At 40.5% G+C, this 13302-nt stretch overlaps 1 protein-coding gene across 1 annotated transcript in view; it reads right to left on the bottom strand.

Moving 5' to 3' along the window:
• Positions 1–13302, bottom strand: part of GRAMD4 (GRAM domain containing 4) — a 75274-nt gene that overhangs the window by 40727 nt on the left and 21245 nt on the right. The window contains 2 exon segments of the mRNA XM_054514862.1: positions 2683–2803; positions 11392–11602. Of these exon segments, the coding sequence (XP_054370837.1) occupies positions 2683–2803; positions 11392–11602 (332 nt within the window).

Genomic DNA, 13302 nt, shown 5'->3' with positions numbered 1-13302 from the left:
GGCATCTCAGATGAAGATATTTCCCCCTTAGAGACAACAGCTTCTCTCCATACCTACTTGCTCTGGATTTCCCTGCAGCTTGGAGAGGCTACAGTGAGGTTTGGGATGTGTTTCACTGAATGTGCTACTCAGCCAAACTGCACCCATTGCTGGTGCCTACTAACAGTGAATGGAGTTTAGAGAAAGACTTTAGCCAGGCACCTCAAATTACAGACCCACATCGACCTGCAGCTGTGTAATGTGTGTGTACATCACACATGACGTAGAGCTGAGAGGAAATCTCTCCTCCTTGAACCTCCTGCTTGATGACATCAATACAAATAAAAGTATAGAAGAGACCAAAAAAAAAGTCAGAATCAAGCTGATAACAAGTAGAACCACAGCACATTAAAAAGCAAATGCATGAAACTTTATATATTTCCCTCACAAACTAGAAATTGCTTTGACTTTTGCATGCCCAGCTGGAGGAAATGGAGTATGTGGACCTGGCAAACAATATGCAAAATCACAATCATAGCAAGGTGTCCTTAAGGGATTCCATAGTCAAAAATAGTATGGAAATACTGCAGAGCAACTAGTCTTCCTAAAAATCACCTACTGCAGCAATAGGATTTTAAAAAAATAATAATCAGGCTTTCTTCCAAGGGCAAACTGAAGCGAACGAGCTGCACATTTCAAGAATGTTTTTCTTCACACCATTAGTTCATTTTTGGGAAGAAAACAGTAATGAAGGATTTCTAGTATCAAAAATCCCAAACCAACTCAAAAGAGAAGGAAAAAGGAAGGGTAAGAACTGAGGAGCCATATGCAAAAGCTGAACTCCTACTTCACTCCAACTGACAAACATGGTGACCTATTTCATCCCAAAATTTTGAATGGAAAGTGGCCAAATAAGGGATAAGCTTTATTTTACTTATTTCTCAACCAGTCTATGACTCTTACTATTGCTTTTATATAGAGAATTACAACCAATTTGTCAGGACAATGCTGTTATTTCACCTACAGCTAACATCAGGCTCTGCTGAAGTAGTGAGGGCTGGAGACAACCCTGGCTGACTCAAGGCACTCAGCTGAACCATCCCACTGGCCTGAACCCCCAAACATCTGCTCAAAGTTTACACAAAGGGGAAACTTTATCCTCCTTATCCTTCACCTTGGAGTTCACAACAAAGCTCTGTGCAAAGGAAAAATGATTCAGCTACAAGTAACAGTTGATCAGAAGGTTTTCAAATTACAGCAGGAACCTGAAGACTACCAATATTCTCAAACCTGTGTGCCCCATTTAGTTACTGTAAGAACATACTAAGAAGGAGAATGAATTCACCAGCCACGGAAGCGCTTGGGAGCCCTACCATGTTTTTACATCAAAAAGCACATCCCATTTCAAATCAGAAGTCAGTTCTGTTAAGTCCTGCTGTTTCTACTGCACATTAGATTGCACGGAGAAATCACATGTGTCCAACCTAGCCTAAAAAACAGCTGTGTAACAGGGGCTTAAGCAATGTATCTTTGGGGATGGAAGGAGTACATGGTAACTCTGTACCAAATAGTTAAATAAAAATCAAGTAAATCACTGAAACTAACAAGGCAAGTCAAACATTTCATTCAGTTTTTACCTGACATTCCAACCATGATACCTCCTCCAGGTATCAGTGGAAGCTGACAGCAGCTTGTTATAAATTCCTGCCCAGTCTCCTTTATCAGGCTTCCCTCTTATACACATCAGGGGGAAAACATATCAAAGAAGTATTGCCAAGTGAAAAACAAGTCACAGAAAATTAATGACAAATCCTTGAGAACATGCTGAAGATAAAAACCTAAGTCTTGTCATTGGATTATAGCCTAGAAATTGAACAGAATCTATAGTCTTGTTATTTCTACTCCTTAGAAAATATCTGACAAGCTTTGAAGACATAAAAACAACCCTCATACTCTGAAGTTCAAAACCAAAATATTAAAATGGCCATTTTGGGAAGCAACTGAGCAAGAATTCTCATTAGTTTATTACAGAGATCTCTACTTGTATCAAGTTATTTTGTTTTCTGTTTTTCTGTTTTTAACTATCTTGTCTTATAAATCAACAGTTCAGACCTGCTGAGATAAAATCCCCAAAATCTTGCAGCTTCCCCTTGCCATGAATGACAACTTTTTCTCATTATACACACATATGTACACATATATAAGCATAAACCCAAAAAACCAGCACTTTAAATCTCCAGACCCTCTTCTCTGTATTTCTTACACCACTTACCAATAATACACATAATGTTAAGTGACACGTGTTTTAAGGCGCATTATTTGTTGAAACAGCTGCCACGAAAATGAACTGGTCTCCCTGTCATAAATCTCTTCTTAGCAATTACTACTAGAAAGCAAAACACCTATTGCAGGCACATTAAGGTTGACTTAGTTCTAAGCCAACCTGCAGATGTCAACATCCAGACTTCAAGTACGCAGCTTTTGTCACATAGTGAGTATGTTGTGAGGAATGCAATGAGGAAAAAATACCCAAGTGACCCAGAAACCCTGGGAATGCTTTTGAGCTCTTCTCAGGGAAGCATAAACTCACGTGCTATCTGCACATCAGCACACCTCAAAATTCTGATGCCAGCTCCTACTGTTAGAGAAACATTATTTCAGAAGTCCAAAACTATTCCTCTCCACAGAGCATTTTATACTTACGTAAAAAGTGTTTTTCCAGTAAGGCTATTTCCAGGTGACCTTTGATCTCATTCAGTCTGTCAGACTCTGTTCTGTTAAAATCCTGGACTCCTGAAGCCATGATGGTGGTCCCTGGACCAGCCTATAAGAAAGCCAGAACATACTGAAAGTTCAGAAGGAATTCTTTTTTTTTGTGTGTGTGTGTGTCATTTAAATACATCAACTGCTTTCTGGGGCAGTAAAGAAACAAGCATGAGAGAAACATGCAAGTATTAACAACTCTACATGCCTCTGTCAGCATCAGATTACCAAAATAAGTGAATGAAAGCTAATCAAATGTGAATTTACAGAACACACTTCTGCAAACCTTGGGAAGCCACAGAAAACAAGTATTTCCCACCACCACCACCCTCACCAGTTCTACTGCACCATCATTTAATCCCTTCTTCTGCTGACTGAAAAGCCATATTTATACTACTCCTCTCCTCTTCCCATAGAATGAATGGTCACTTTAAACATAAAATTGTGAGGCCAGTAAAAGTAATACTTTTCTAGATAATTACTGAGCTACTGGGAAACACATATTGTATATTTTAATATCCATCTATGGAATGTGTAATTTTCAAGATCTCTGCAAGGAAGGGGCTCCCCACTCCCCACAACAGTAACTCTCCCAGTTACTGCAGAAGGATGTTCTGGTGCCCAGGAGCTCACCCTGGCAGGCCAGGGGAGTGGGAAACCAGAAGATTGCATGCCTCAACAGATTTACCAGCACCCCTTGAATGAACTCAGCAGAATACTGAAAATACTGCAGAAAGCAGGAATTAAAAAGCAATTTGGTTAGTGAGACCACTGACAATGTCCACCCCCATGAATTAAACACAGAAAAACCCCAAGGCCACAGAGCAGAAGGCAGGTGATGCCTTCTTTCTCTCATAAAGTGGGCATTTTCAGACAGCAGGGGAAAGGGTGGGTGAGGGCATCTCCTGGGTAATGGCTGCTCGGTGCTTGTGTACAGCCCCCACCAGGTATGAAAAATCTGTCAATGAGAATTACAGGAGTTTCTCTAGCAGCTTGTATTCAAAACCAAAGGGAGAGATTGCAGAAGCCTACCTCTCAAAAATGATCTCAAGATAAAAAGGAATTTATTTACATATTCTGACTATTATCCACTCATTGTTTGAACCCTGAAAACACATAGGAACTGCATTCCTTTCAAACACCAGCTTGCATACATTTAACCATGACAGCTTAAATTACATACATATATAAATTCAAGTAATCTACAGGAGACGTTAAATTCAGACATTTTCTATGTTTTAGGAAAGATGTGCAGAAAGCTTACTGACAGCAAAGTTGTCTTTTCACAGTTGGGATGGATTTGTACTTTCAAGATAAAACAGTGTGGAAATACCTATTAAACATCTGTTTTCTTGTTTGAAACTGAGTTTAAGAACAGATCCTGAGTTAAAGCCTCAGAATTTGTCTGTGCAGACATATTAGCAATCTGCAGGCAGTCAGTGCCCAGCATTTACCTGGCACCAAGTCCCCACCTGGGCTTGCAGAACACAGTGCCAAGCAGAGATGCTATTTCCAGTCCCCCAAGCAGCACCCACCCACACAGCACTCTGTCAATGCTGCTGGCCCTGACGAGGAGGAGAAGCTGTTAGCTCAGCAGATCCACTTTGGATCTGGCAGGAATCACAGCACAGCAGAGAGGGACAGAGCCCAGGGCAGTCCTCACTCCAGGAGCTGCAGCACAGCGTCCCCCTCACCATGCCCACATTTCCCCATCACTCCTGCCTTTAGCCAGGGAGGTGCAGTGAGAGATGCCATCTGCAACTGCTCCAGCCACTGCAGAAGATTATCAGAGACTCTTTTCAGATGAGCACAGGATGCAAATTGACCTCTGTGTTGATCTCTTATCTACTGAGCTGGGCTGTATTTATTTACACTGCAAGATTTAGTGCTATCACTTGCCAGACATTTGGAGAGCCCCAAGGAGGATGGTGCTGCTGAAGCTGAAAAGCAGCACCCTTACAACATGGGCAGGCACAAGGGAAGTGTTATTAAAGTTCAGACTGCTGCCCAGGTGTTAATGCATGGCTTTCTGTATTGTACACCCACATCTAGCACACAGGGACAATCTCTGCTCCCAGCACGCAGGATTTCACAGGGAGCTGTCTGAAGAATCAATGCCACTGCTTAAATAATAAAATCACATACAGGACAAGGAGCAAGGAGCTGTACTCAAAAGGAATGTGCCTGAACTCTCTGGGCATCAGCCCTGTGCTTAGACAGCAGCTGGTCCCCACCCCAGGTGAGGGAGGAGACAGGAAAAAAAAGGGGCTAGCAAGTACCTAAGCATATTCAAGTTCTCATCCTCATTGAAGGTACTCAAGATATTTTACCCAAAGATGTGCTACATTTCAGAAATATGCCTGGAGGACCAGCTCTGCTTTTGCTTCTTCAGAGCTGTTGAGTGAATAATTAAAGCCCAGGATACCTTAACAGTGCCTCTGAGGAAGAGGTGCAGAGCACTGGGGAGAGTGATACCAGTTAACATGACTCATTCTCAGGGTTTCCAAATATGTTTATCTGCTAAAGCATTGGACCTAAGCAGCCTGACATCCACAGACAGGTTAAAAATCAGAAGGTACACATCTTTAAACTAGCTACAAAGCTTCTAACTTGGAGAGGAGAACAAAAGAGAAAGAAAATCCACTGAGCTAAAACATAAGGGTGCTCACTAGAATACTAGGAGCAAGATAATGTAACTAACATGTAATAATAATAAAATGGTTTATTAAGATACACAGTGACACAGGTTTGGTGGTGCACCCAATCTCCAAAATTAACATTACCACAACATTTTATGAGTACCATTTAGAAACACTCTGAAAAACTGAGGATGCCCAGGACAGTGATATAGAAAACATTTAAGCAGATGTCTCTGTCAGTGAAGCTTTTTCCCCACACCAACACATCTAAGAAAACAAGAAATAATGTCTCTACATTTGCTGAAGGTCAACTGCCTGCCTCTGAATTCAAAAAAGTCCCTCTGTCTGAAGCTAGCATATCTGGATCAATTCACAAGTTATCAAAATCCTGGTATTAATTCCAGTTTTATCTGAGTAAAGGTTTCTCCTCTCTGCTGCCTCTGTGGACAGTGCTGGGACTCAGGCTGGATTACCTACACTGCCCTGTACAGATGTCCTTTCCAGTTCCTGACTCACAGTAAAAGCCTTGAAGGCTTCCACAGATTTCTGCTTTTCCTTCTGCCTCTCTAGCTTTGACAGCATTTGACACAGGAGCCCTCTTAAAAGGTTGGCAATCGTTATTGCTTAGCCAAGACCATGAGAAGAAGGCCTGGCAGTGCCTAGGAAGACAGAGAAATGCCCGAGGGGAACACAGAGACAGAGGGGTTAAAGGAACATTTCTGATGACAACAGACTGCCTGTAAGCCATTAGCAGAGCTCAGGGCTGCTTGTCCGAGCCACATCCAGCTCCACATCTAAAACCCACATCTCCCCACAAAAGTGTTTTCCAAAAGCCATCTGCAGTTCAGGCTTTTCACACAGCACTTCCCAGCCCAAGACTTCTCTGCCCTCCCTCTCCAAAACCCCTCCATCCTGCAGGCCCTGGGATTTTGTTCTGTGTGCTGCCACTGCTGCTGTACAGCCACAGAAAGGGTCCCAGTCACTTCCCAGCTAAGTGGATGTGGATCTGTCCTCTCCACCTGCAGCACAGCATAACTTCAGTATCACACAGAAACACGACCGCCCAACTCTGTGCTTCTAATTTCCTTCCACAACATCATATGTATGTGGGAGATTTTTCTAGGGATATCTCACAAAATGGTGAGGTTTCCTTGGAGAAGAGCAGTTCTCAAAAGGATGAGGAGCAGTGAGGACACAACATGCCAATGCAGGGGGTAAAATCCTCCACTCAAGTCACTCCTTAGAGCCCAGAAAGTGGCTGGGACACAACACAGGGAAGAGATAGTTTAAAATAGAATTTTTAACTTGCATTCATTTGAGGAAAAAAGAGGAGGGGAGAAGTCTTCAGCCATACAACAAACTACACAGCTTGTCTCATGAAGTTCTAGCCTCCTGAGTTTTTCATCTGCACTTCGTGTGCATTTTCTTACTTCAAATTATGAAAGGGCTCCCCATGAATGATGCAATTACCTGCTGTAAGAAAAGGAAAAACTCAACAACATTGCTTAAGAATGAAAGCATCTGCATGAATAGTTAATTCTTAGTAGCTATTCCTGGAAGCACACCCATACTGGCATGCTCCTAAACCACAGCTATAGTCTACATAAATTTTTTAAAATCTAATGCCAGCCAGATTCAGAGACTTTAACTTCTTAACTGTAATGTTTGCATCATGCTTTGTACCTTCCAATCCCTGTAAATGAGATGACCAACAGAGCAGCATTTGAGGTTTTAATTGACATGTGTCAGGGAAAAGCAAGCTATACTGCAAGAACAATTAAAGTAATGTTTTCTGTACCACAGTAACTCAGATTTAATCCTAGCACACTGGCAGGGAACTTGCATAAGTAGATTAGACTGCTTTCAGTACAATATGCCAGATACAAGAGAGCTTTACCAGTAATTCTCACTGTCAGGTTAGTGCCAGCCTCTACAGGTTTAAACACAGTTTGTTCTTTCTCTGCTCTGTGAAGGGGACGTGATCTGTCTGCAACACATTCATTCATACACCTGCATGTAGAACAGGATCTTGTCTCCCCTTCTGTACAAACAGGAAGGGTAGCACTGAATAAAGGGGACTTTAATTACTGAGCAAGCAACATTGCCTCAATTTCTAATGTCACAACAAATCACATGCTAATTGATTTGGAATGGACCAGGTTCCTCCCTCTACCTATTTTGCAACTGTGGTGATTTTACAAAACAATGCAGAAAGAGCAGTGCTGCATAGAGTGTCTAATATCCTTGCCTTAAAAAAAAAAAACAAACAACCAGCTATGGTAAAGAGGGAATGAAGGAAGAAATCTAGGAAGCCATTCAGGAATTGAAAGAGATGCTTAGCAGAGAGTTAAATTTGTTAACCAGTACTGCTGTCTTGGCAATGATCTGATCACAGCATCCAAACACCCACAGGGACCCAAGAAAGTATCTCCTATTCAAGGCATATCTGGTAGCTGGGGCACTTAAATGAGAGGGGGAAACCCACACAAGCAAGCAGCCAGCCTGTAAGCTGAATCCAAACTAGTTCAAAAACTCTTTTTTGAACAAAAACTCTCAGAAACCACTGAGAATTCAAAGGAAAATATAAATCCTTCCACCTCCAGAGTCCTTGGGCCAGGAGCTAGCTGGGTGCTTTACCCAAACACAGGTTAGGATGTTTATTATTGAACTAAATAGGTAAAGCTCAGTTTAAAGATAAAGAACAGGAAATGACCTTATCTGGCCATCCTTTCTGTCTTTTCACAGGGTATGAATTTTACATGTGTGACTTCAGTAAGGCATGTGAAGTGTTGGGACTAAGTGCCACTGCACAATCTGTGGCCTGGGACTGAGCATTCACTTCATTTGCTGCAAGTGCAACAGAGGATGATGCTCCTCCTGGCAGATGGTCAGGGCTCTGCAATCACAAGCTTTTATGACAAGGCTTTTTACTCTGCAACCTCCATTTGCATCAAGCTTTTGCACTTGTTGTCAAGTTCAGATACATACCTACAGAAGAGGCACATTTTTAAGAGCACTGTAACCCATGAAGGGTTCTTCACTCATATGACTGCACTGTGCTGTTCTAATAGACAGAGATCTTTCCTTAATGCCTCCATGATGAATAATACACCAGACAGGGGCAGGAGAGGGAAGTAGAGAGGGGTAGAGATGAAGTCTTTGTCTAGGGAATGGCTGACAGTGAAGATGCTAGGACCCTAATTTTGGGTACTACGCTCAGTTCCAAGCCACCAACCTTGCTCTTTCAAGACCATGAGTTCTGTACCCAGATTTCAATAGAAACAATGAAGGAACAGAAGTGGAAGCACAGTACAGCTCACATCTATCTGAAAAGACATGTAGCCTGACTTGCATTTACACAGAAGACTTGCATTGGTTTTTGTGTGCTTTCAACACTTTCCCAAAGGCATTAAACAGGAAGAAACCAAGAAGATTTGGTTTTCCAATGATCAGTGGAATACAAGTATAATACTAAGTTGCTCACAGAGCCTATAAAACACCATGTACAAGCAATTTAAGTTATGAGTTTTAGACACTGAATTAAAACCCTTTCAGGCACAACTCAACTATATAATCTCAATAAGAAGCAGACAAATAATTCAAAATTGCACTGTTTACACAACCTCAGACACCACTACTTTAATATTGATTTAACTATATAAGGATTGCTTTCTTTACTCTTGGCACCTCTGCAGCACAGGGGATTATTTCTTCTCCCTTCATTTGAGGGATGGGCAGCAGCACTGAGTGCACAGATGACTGTGAGGGCCAACTGCTAATCTCTCAAAATTCCCATCTGAAATTTATCCCTTATACATCAGACCTTTCTGCTCATAGCAATTGGCTTATTTTGCTCATATCTGTAACACAGCCACTGCTCTTGGGCTGTTCCAGCATCACCCTGGGTTTGGAGCTCCCAAACATCAGGAGCAGAGCAAAACAAGCTCGATGTCATTTCTGCTTTCCTCTCTTTCTTTCTCCCTGATTTTAAAGAACTGCCCTCAACTGTATGCAAGGACTTAGACCACAACAGCCTAGAGCAGAATGCAATCAGCCAGAAAGTAAATGCTTCTCCAAGTTCCCTTCTCAGCACACAGAGCTCAACATTTTGAGAAAACAGAGATCATCACTGCAGATGTGCATCTGTTAAGGCTTTATTACTATTCAAAACTACAAGTTTACCTTGCTGTGCCCTCAGCTGCCCTCCACACCACCCAGGAGCAACTATTCCCCTGAAGAAATACAGAAAATGGTACCTGGAGTTTCAGGCAGATCTTTCTGTAGCCTCTAGCTCTGCCATCCAGATACTTCTGATTAAATACAAAAGACATATATACCAACACCAAACATAAAGCCTGAAGTTTAATGAAAATAAGCCAGTATTTACCTACAAAAAACTCACAAAACACCACATTGGAAGGACAGCATCAGAGATTAGTCCCAGTATGCACAATACTTACATCTTAACAAATGACAAATGTCACAGCCATATTTTATGAAAAATCCTTTCCTTAGGATCTTTTCTCCTGAGAAGCTGAGAAGCTTCAGTTTCTCCATGCTTTGCTGCTTTGGAATGTGATTTGGAGAATTGTTTACCCAGCATGTGAAATTGTTTTTGCTTGATGATCAATGACAGCCACCTGTGTTGAAGCTGTGAGCAGTCACAAGATTTTATTATCATTCCATTCCTTTCTATTCCTTGCTAGCCTTCTGATTAACCCCCTCTTCTATTCTTTCAGCATAGTTTTAATATATTCTTTTGTTTCAATATAATATATATCATAAAATAATAAATCAGCCTTCTGAAACATGGAGTCAAGATTCTCATCTCTTCCCAAGTTGGAGTTGCCTGCCAATTCCACATTTGGTGACCCTGAGTGAGGAACATTGCCACAGATAAATGTCTTCAGTAGAATAAGAGCAAAAGAGTAGCATTTAACAGATTTCCTTGTCTGAGAAGCTTGAGGATTTACATGTAACAGACTTTTTGTGACCAAAACATGCTCTGTCATTACCACCTGTTTGTTCCATGATCATAGGAAAAACATTCTGGCAAAAAAGCTCTCTATAAGCAGGACTGTATGTAGTACCATAAAAGCCCACTTAAATTTAAAAAAGCTAATAGCTACAGAACTAGATACAAGCTGCCAACCCCAAAGGAGATGCATAAGCATATACAGTTTAAAATCTTAGTTTACAGCTTCCTGTGAGCAAGCCCCATGCTCCTAGGAATGAGTCTTCAGACAACAGTCTGATTACATTTTGGGGATAAAAACTAGGAAGTTTTTAAGGGTGATATAAGTTCTGAATTCCAAGTCACTTCCACAATACAATTATATAAACAAATCTAAACTAATACTGTAGCACTCCAAGCTCATGGATACACAGCTATTTTTAAACACTTAAAGAAGGATTTTATTTTACATTTTTAACGAATATTTAACTTTTACTGAAGCCATGTCTTTGAAAAAGGTAGGTGTGCTTTGGTGCTTCTGCTTATAAGCACCAAAACGTTTTAGCACCCCCTTCACAGGTTTAAACCAGCTCTAATTGCATGGAAGCACTACTGGTTACAACACTGCAGTGGAGAAGGAGCTGGTGTGACCTTCTAACACTAATGAAGCTACCAGAAGTCTTATCCTTAAAGTCCTGGACAGTGCCATTTGTGCAGACCTGAGCTCCTTAGGCTGCCTTTTCTCTTTCACATGTTCATTAGTAATTCAACAAAACAAATAAAAAACAGAGAGCATTCAGAAGCACATCCAAAGTTAACAAACCTGTCAACTCACAACATCTAAAATTAGAAGTAGGGACAAGGAACTCTAGTATTGAGAAATTAATTGATTTTTCCACAAAATGAAGGCCTATTACTGGAAAGTTACTTCCTAGCCCACAATCTTCAAGTTTTACAACCATAATATAAGGATAAAGAATTAGTAATTTCTATTATTTTTCTGCCTGAAAAGTAAATAACATAATATAATATAATGATACTAATTTGAGTACTTACAGGGTCTCTCAACTCTTCATTGTCTCGAGCTGACGTTCGAGGTATCTTCACCGGGATTTCATCTCCACATTCAGTGTCTGAAGCATTTGGAGACTCTGCTAAATCAAGGAACTCATCTCTCTTGTGACCTCTGAACCTTATTTTGTCCAACTTCTTTAGCATGTTCAGCACTGCACTTTTCTGCTTTACCTTAACATGACGGTTGGAGTCTCTGCAAGATCAAGAAATCAGGAGTATTTTAGAAAGCTTGCAATAAATCTAAATACACACATTTCTATCACTAACTCCTCCCAACCATCTTTCAAGTGCCTTCCTGCCACTTGAGGAAAAACATGCTTAGCTTCTTAACAGGAGTTTTTTCCACAGTGTAACAGATGCATGGTTTAGTTTGCAGTAGTTGATCATTTACCTTCTTCCCAGACTATCATGGCCCCTCTCTCCTGGCAGCTTTTAAAGCAAGTCAGAATAGACAAACAGTAACAACCTGCACTCCAAAGAAAGATTAGGAAGTTACTTGAAAAAAAAGGAAAGTTTAGCTGATAAGTCAGTATTTTTCAATTTGTGATGCTTCTAATCAAAGACAGGAAAATTCACCAAGCTTCATAACCAAGTTTTAAATTCCAAGAAAAACTAAAGCAAAAGAGTAAGGATGCCATCATATCTCACTATGACCTCAGCCTAACGAAACAAAGTACCAAAGGTTTACTGAAAAAAGCCACAGACAGATCCATGCAGAAGATTTCATGAAAAATTAGACAGCTGAAACAGACCATAAATCATATTCAAACATACTGCCAAAATCCTTAAAATTACCAAACTTGACAATCTTGTATACCCCTGAAATTTTGCTTTTAGAAAGACAACAGAAGAAAGCTTTATTTATGTGTGTAAACTCATTGTAATGGCAGCTTTTCAAGACACTGCACTGTATAATTTCTGATTTAATCCAGACTTGCCAAACTGGTCCCATTCAAGAAATCACACTCTGTACCAAAGGTGCCAAGCTTCATCTAAAAAAAAAAAAAGAAAAAAAAAAAAAAAAAAGAAAAAAAAAGCCAAACCCAACATTTAGTTCCTTGATCCTGTCATTCCTGCTCTGTCAGTTTATAACAAAAAAGCCACAGTTATCTCAGTACACAGAGATTCATCTGGAGGATGATGCCATGCTCTAGCAAATGGATTTTTAAAAATCTGTTTTGAGGCACTTGTTCCTGGTACTACCCTTTTGTCCTCTATGGTCAGCACTACCATCCTCTTCATTAGAGGTCATGCTTGGCTTCATGGCACATCATCCCAGACACTGGTGTGAGATGGAAGTACAAAGGTAAATTCAGACTCATGTCACTTCAGGAGTAAAATAGAGAGCAAAATACAAAAACCTTTTGCTACCACAGCCTTTGTACCTAAGGCAATTCTCACCTCCTAGGACAAACCTCTTTTCAACAAAGCTCTACAACTTTCCCTATGGATTCTCCACTTAACCTAACACTTTGGCATTGACTATTCACTCCAAGTTCAAACGAGATCATTCCCTTCAAATATGTCTTAGTTTGCACCTCTGCCAAAGTTTATTAGCACCTTTCAATTAAACACAGAAGTTTTAAACCAATACAAACCCCTTACAGTACAGCTGGCAAAAAAACCCCACAAAATTCTTCCTTTATCAGAGATGCTTAAAGTTTCAACCTGTGTTTAATCTATCACTTATAGAGAAACACTTATGGTAACTCACACCAAGGTTATTTTCTAAGAACAGCTTTTCTTTGAAGTTCTTTTACTTGTCAGAGCTATGTTTAAAATAGAAACACTTCTTGCTCATTCATTGACTATTTGATGAAGAAACTTGTCAGCTATCACATCCAGAAATATCTCTAGGCCCTACTATTAATAGCAATTAGGGAACAAATGGTA

The sequence above is a fragment of the Molothrus ater genome, chromosome 5 (genome assembly GCF_012460135.2).
Source record: "Molothrus ater isolate BHLD 08-10-18 breed brown headed cowbird chromosome 5, BPBGC_Mater_1.1, whole genome shotgun sequence".
In the NCBI taxonomy this organism is placed as follows: domain Eukaryota; kingdom Metazoa; phylum Chordata; class Aves; order Passeriformes; family Icteridae; genus Molothrus; species Molothrus ater.
This window is presented reverse-complemented; position numbering and strand designations above follow the sequence as displayed.